Here is a 6,670-nt window from a genome sequence, read left to right as displayed (position 1 = left end):
ATGCTGAAACATAAGGTGATGGCAGCGGATGAATGGCACGACAATGGGCCTCAGGTTCCATCATGGTATCTCTCTGCATTCAAATTGACATCGATAAAATGCAATTGTGTTCATTGTCCGTAGCTTATGCCTGCCCATACCATAACCCCACCGGCACCATGTGGCACTCAAAACGTTGACATCAGCAAATCGCTCACCCACGACACCATATACATGGCCTGCGGTTGTGAGGCCTGCCAAATTCTCTAAAACGACGTTGGAGGTGGCTTATTGTAGAGAAATGAAAATGCAATTCTCTGGCAACAGCTCTGGTGAACATTCCTTCAGTCAGCATGCCAATTGCACACTCCCTCAAAACTTGAGAAATCTGTGGCATTGTGTTGTGTGACAAAAACTGCACATTTTAGAGTGGCTTTTTATTGTCCCCAGCACAAGGTGCACCTGTGTAAGGATCATGCTGTTTAATCAGCTTCTTGATATGCTACACCTGGCAGGTGGGTGGATTATCTTGGCAAAAGAGAAATGCTCACTAACAGGGATGTAAACAAATTTGTGCACAACATTTGAGAGACATAAGCTTTTTGTACGTATGTGCAATTTTTGGGATCTTTTATTTCAGCTCAGGAAACATGCGACCAACACTTTACATGTTGCATTTATATTTTTGTTCAGTATACAGTACCGGTCAAAAGTTTGGACACACCTACTCATTAAAGGGTTTTTCTTTATTTTTACTATATTGTAGAATATTAGTGAAGACATCAAAACTATGAAATTAAGTGTAACACTGGAATGCAAATTTAAAATTAAATACAACTCTATATCTGACATGGTACAGGTGTCTTCTTGTTTTAATTCCATAACCATGTGTGTGAAGTGTATACTGTTTAACACTACCAAGAAAACACTCTGTGTGACCCTGATTTAGGTTACTAAATTTAATAACATTTTATATGACTCTGTGCATAAAAGTCATGTTTATTTCAGTAATTTGTTAGTACAGTAGAGGGTTGTACATATGCATACGTTCGATCACACACACACACAACGCTCACAACACCCCACACAACGCTCACACACACACACACACACACCAACGCTCACACACACACACACACACAACGCACACAAACACCACACACACAACGCTCAACCACACCACAACACATGACATGGAGGGATTAGAGTGTTGTCATGGACTAAATGAACATATCAAGTACACCCTTCTGCCTTCATCCAGATGAGAGATGCTGACAGTCAGCTACACTACTAAGTCGAGAAAATAACAGTAGTCATTTAACACAAAACACACACACACACACACACACACACCACACACAACACACACACACACACACACACACAACACACACACACACACACTACACCACATCACACACACAACAACAACACACACACACACACACACACACAACACAACACGCTTTCATGAAATTATGTCAAAACATATCTCAAGGCCATCAGATTGTTAAACAGCCATCACTAGCACGGAGAGGCAACTGCCTACCAACAGACTTGATATCATTGGCCACTTTAATACATGGATCACTAGTCACTTTAATAATGCCACTTGACATATTTCGCATTACTCATCTCATATGTATATACTGTACACTGTATCCTTCACTATCTATTCTTTACTATCTATTGCATCTTAGTCGCTCTGTCACTGCTCATCCATATATTTTATATATTCTTATCCCATTCCTTTACTAGATTGTGTGTATTATGTTGTGGAATTTGTTAGATATTAGGTTTTGTTGTGGAATTGTTAGATATTACCTGTTAGATATTACTGCACTGTCAGATCTAGAAGCATTTCGCTACACTCGCAATAACATCTGCTAACCATGTGTATGTGACCAATAACATCTGCTAACCCTGTGTATGTGACCAATAACATCTGCTAACCCTGTGTATGTGACCAATAACATCTGCTAACCATGTGTCTGTGACCAATAACATCTGCTAACCAATAACATCTGCTAACCATGTGTATGTGACCAATAACATCTGCTAACCAATAACATGTTATTTGATTTGAAAAGTTATTAATACAACGGTCAAACAAATAAGACATGACCATTTGCTGATGCCCTCAAGTATAACAACCAGTTGTGATGTGAATCAGATGTGATCTGTAAAACCCCTGGCCATACTGCTGAAAACACCAGGGTCATGTTCATTAGGCACCAAACAGAAGAAAAGCTGAGTGAAACATGGGAGGGATTAGCTGGACTTGTCCAATAAGAAACCAACGTTTGCGTTTCCAGTTCAAAACATTTTACAACTAACGAACCAACAGTTGTATAGAGTTGACATGGAGGTGGTACAGGAAGTCAGCGTAGCTCGCTCCCCCGTTGGGACTCTTATCTTCTACCAGGAGGCGCTGTAGAGCCTCCTCACAGCTGTCCCCCTGCTTCACCACACGCAGCTGGGGAGAGACGGAGGGGAGCAGGGAGAGAGAGACAGAGAGACACACACAGTCAGTCATATCTAAGATATTAGTCAGAGGTTATTTTGTCATAACTACTTAACTTCCTCTCTCGAACGTTCATGCCAACCCCAAGAAGGAAGTTTTCCAGAGTCTCACCTTGCGAGTATAGTGTGTCTGTGAGTTCAGGGTGTTGATGAGTGACCTCACACTAACAGACAGAGGGTTGTCCAGCACAGGCAGCTTCGTCTGCACAGACACACACAGATACACATATTATAAATACTGTAGATATCGACTTTAAAACAGCAGTGGTCCTTTCACCGCTTTCCACTAATAATTTACGATGTATTCCACTTCCACACGCCCTCATCCTTCACATTCCCTCACTGTCTCCCCTCTCACCCCTCTCCCTCACCCATCCTCCCTTCTTCCCCCCTCCCTCTTTCACCTCTCCAGAGGGTAGTGTGGACAGACAGGTGATGTTGAAGAGTTGGACCAGGGAGGTGTTGGAGACGTTGTGGCCCACCCAGAGTAGCAGAACCAGGGGTCCGTGGACCAGGTAGAGACCTCCATGGTCCAGGCTAGCAGCAGTGCAGCGAACAGCCTCCCCTAGGCTGAGAGGACTGGAGGTATCGCCACCTACTGGCTGGAGGTGGAAGAGACATAGTCCAGTAAGTGTGAGAGAGGGAGGGAGAGTGCTGTGACAGAGAAACTGATGTGGCTATGTATTTCTATCTCAATTATTCCATGTGATGTCGTCACCATCACTACCATCACCATCCACCACCCCCACCATCACTACCCCCACTACCATCACCCCCACCCCCATCACCATCCACCACCCCCACCATCACTACCATCACCCCCACCACCATCACCCACCACTACCCCACATCACCATCAGTACCATCACCCCACCACCATCACCATCCACCACCCCCACCATCACTACCATCACCCCCACCACCATCACCACCACTACCCCCACATCACCATCACTACCATCACCCCCACCACCATCACCATCCACCCCCCACCATCACTACCATCACCCCCACCACCATCACCACTACCCCCACATCACCATCACTACCCACCCCCACCACCATCACCATCCACCACCCCCACCATCACTACCATCACCATCACCACCACACCCCCAAATCACCATCACTACCATCACCCCCACCACCATCCACCACCCCCACCATCACTACCATCACCCCACCACCATCACCCACACTACCCCCACCATCACCACCACTACCCCCACCATCACCACCGCCCCCATCACCATCACCCCACCACCCCCACACCATCACCATCCACCACCCCCACCATCACTACCATCACCCCACCATCCACCACCACTACCCCCACCATCACCCCACCACCACTACCCTCACCATCACCATCACCACCCCTTACCAGTGGTAGCAGCAGAGGGTAGAAGTGTCCTGCTGTGGTCTTGGTATCCATGGAGACCACTTGACAGCGGAGCTGCAGGCGTTGGTGTACTGAGCTGCGGAGGCCGGGTAGCAGAACTTCACTCTTCCTCAGGCTGTTGAGGTAGACTGGCAGGGTCTTCAGGTACTGGGGTAGGACCAGCTATAGTAAGATACACACAGAGATGCACACAGTAAACTCAGGCTGTTGAGGTAGACTGGCAGGGTCTTCAGGTACTGGGGAAGGACCAGCTACAGACCCACAACCCCATTTTGATAGCAAAACATTTTCGCGAACCCACTAAGTGAAAAAAGGTTTAAAGTGACTGAAATGCATCAGAAAGGTATTGGAAGTTTGGTTCAGCAGATCATCAGGCAATCATGTTCTAGGATCTTCTGTGTAGAAAATATAACAATCATTGATGATGTTCTTTTCCCCCAGTCTGATTTAGCACCTGGTCTTGTCCACTGTGTTCTACTGAGGCTTGTGGGCCTGGTGGGCCTTGTGGGCCTGGTGGGCCTGGTGGGCCTGGTGGGCCTGGTGGGCCTGGTGGGCCTTGTGGGCCTTGTGGGCCTTGTGGGCCTGGTGGGCCTGGTGGGCCTGGTGGGCCTGGTGGGCCTGGTGGGCCTGGTGGAGGAAAACAGTACAGACATACATGTTCCAGAGAGTCCTATCTTTCAGTGATGAGGTCACAATATTTCGTAGCTTCAACCATTCAAAAGATCGATCCACATTATTAGGAAGAACAGAAACCTCTCTGTTCATTACAACCGTATCTCGCGGTTACAGGAGGTTACTGACGTAACCCCGGTGCTGTGAACAACACGCAACATTTTCTCTCAAGACCCCATATGGGGTCACGACCCTTAGTTTTGAAAACCCTGAGCTATAGTAAGATACACAAAGAGACTAACACAGTCAACTCAGGTTGTTGAGGTAGACTGGCAGGGTCTTCAGGTACTGGGGACTAAAAGAGAGACATACAGTGAGAAAATCACCTAAGTTAAACCAGGCATAAAGAGCTATTTTTACTGCCTTGATGATGTTTGAAGTTTTTCCTGCAAACTCTTTATAACCTTTACTAAATGGGAAACTCTTTATAACCTTTACTAAATGGGAAACTCTTTTTGTTTGTAGGAAACTAGAGTGGAAATAGTGTATGTATGAGGAGCATGATGAAATATCCACAACAAACACATGGAGAAAAGTGCTATTCAAATCCATGATGTCCAATGTCCACTCACCTGTCCTGGGGACACAGAGGAGGCGCTGCAGTGTTTCCTATAGCAGGCCAAGGACTCTGTTACCTCTGTCTGCAGTTCCTCTCTCAGCTCCTGTAGAGGGCGCTCCAACACGGCACAGTACACTGGAGGGGAGAGAGAGAGAGAGATATATATAATTGGCCATCAGGAAGAAATATAGGGCAGTGTTCAGGCAGTGTCCTAAACATGATATATTAACTCAGAACTTTCTGATAGAGATGAACAGTTAAAAACAGAACCAGCTAGGACTGGTTAGAAAGGTCCCTCTACTTTACCCCTATCCAATGGGTACACTTCTTATCTATGTAATATGTAATTATCAGTCACTTCCTACAGTAAGTCTTCTAGACTGGAGACGTCCCTTTACTCTTCTTGCAGTAGAAGGTTAAGGTTAGGGTTAATGTTAGGATTAGGGTTAAGGTTAGGGTTAAGGTTAAGGTTAGGGTTAAGGTTAAGGTTAGGGTTAAGGTTAGGGTTAGGGTTAGGGTTAAGGTTAGGGTTAGGGTTAGGGTTAGGGTTAGGGTTAAGGTTAGGGTTAGGGTTAGGGTTAGTCAGTGAGTGATCTTACTCTTCTTGCAGTAGAAGGTGAGCAGAGTCTGGGCCTGGCAGTTACAGAAGGTGTCCAGTAGGTGGTGTGAGCAGCACAGAGACAGACTGTGGACCCTGGTCCTCCTCTCTCCCTGCTGGCTGGTGTAGGACAGGACGGTCTTAGGAGAGAATGAAAGGGTAACAATATCATCAACATGTAGTAAAGCTTCATATCTTGGCAAAGACATAATACAACAGTGTTGACAAATACAATTTACATGTTACAGTATTCTGACCTTATGACCTGTCTTTCTAGACTATTTACATGTTACAGTATTCTGACCTTATGACCTGTCTTTCTAGACTATTTACATGTTACAGTATTCTGACCTTATGACCTGTCTTTCTATACTATTTACATGTTACAGTATTCTGACCTCATGACCTGTCTTTCTAGACTATTTACATGTTACAGTATTCTGACCTTATGACCTTATGACCTGTCTTTCTAGACTATTTACATGTTACACTATTCTGACCTTATGACCTGTCTTTCTAGACTATTTNACAGTATTCTGACCTTATGACCTTATGACCTGTCTTTCTAGACTATTTACATGTTACACTATTCTGACCTTATGACCTGTCTTTCTAGACTATTTTAGATCAGCAACTGTCACAAAGTGCTTCTACAGCAAAACTCCATCTACCTGTACGACCACGCCCCTCTTTTCGTCCAGAGCTCTGCTGTGTGTTAACTCAACAGCCAGTGTCGTCCGCCAATCAAGGGTTGCCATGGCGACGTGGGCGGGGTTGGGCCCGGGGACGAACGAGCCATAACACCCTGACACGCGCAGATCTGGAGAGAGAGAGAGAGATCAATAACTATGAGTCAGAACACATGTCTGTCATCACGTTGTCTTGAGAGAGGGAGAGAGAGAGACAGACAGATAGACAGACGGAAGGAGAGAGAGAG

The 6,670-nt window shown here is 45.7% G+C and overlaps 1 protein-coding gene and 1 long non-coding RNA gene across 2 annotated transcripts in view; both read right to left on the bottom strand.

Moving 5' to 3' along the window:
- Window positions 1–592: 592 nt before the first annotated feature.
- On the bottom strand, window positions 593–1,289 carry LOC139024487 (uncharacterized). Its single transcript, XR_011475807.1, has 2 exons — window positions 1,148–1,289; window positions 593–1,050 (listed from the first exon to the last, which is right to left on the bottom strand). It is a non-coding gene; the product is annotated as an uncharacterized lncRNA (long non-coding RNA).
- Window positions 1,290–1,469: 180 nt separating this feature from the next.
- The window catches only part of LOC112071300 (protein transport protein Sec24C), a 25,538-nt gene continuing 20,337 nt past the window's right edge, over window positions 1,470–6,670 (bottom strand). The window contains 7 exon segments of the mRNA XM_070439335.1: window positions 1,470–2,455; window positions 2,615–2,704; window positions 2,907–3,104; window positions 3,887–4,066; window positions 5,149–5,270; window positions 5,735–5,873; window positions 6,405–6,553. Of these exon segments, the coding sequence (XP_070295436.1) occupies window positions 2,312–2,455; window positions 2,615–2,704; window positions 2,907–3,104; window positions 3,887–4,066; window positions 5,149–5,270; window positions 5,735–5,873; window positions 6,405–6,553 (1,022 nt within the window). The 3' untranslated portion in view covers window positions 1,470–2,311.

The sequence above is a fragment of the Salvelinus sp. IW2-2015 genome, unplaced genomic scaffold (assembly GCF_002910315.2).
Source record: "Salvelinus sp. IW2-2015 unplaced genomic scaffold, ASM291031v2 Un_scaffold1572, whole genome shotgun sequence".
Classification (NCBI taxonomy): domain Eukaryota; kingdom Metazoa; phylum Chordata; class Actinopteri; order Salmoniformes; family Salmonidae; genus Salvelinus; species Salvelinus sp. IW2-2015.
The sequence above is the reverse complement of the archived record's forward strand: the minus strand, read 5'-3'. Positions and strand labels throughout refer to the sequence as shown.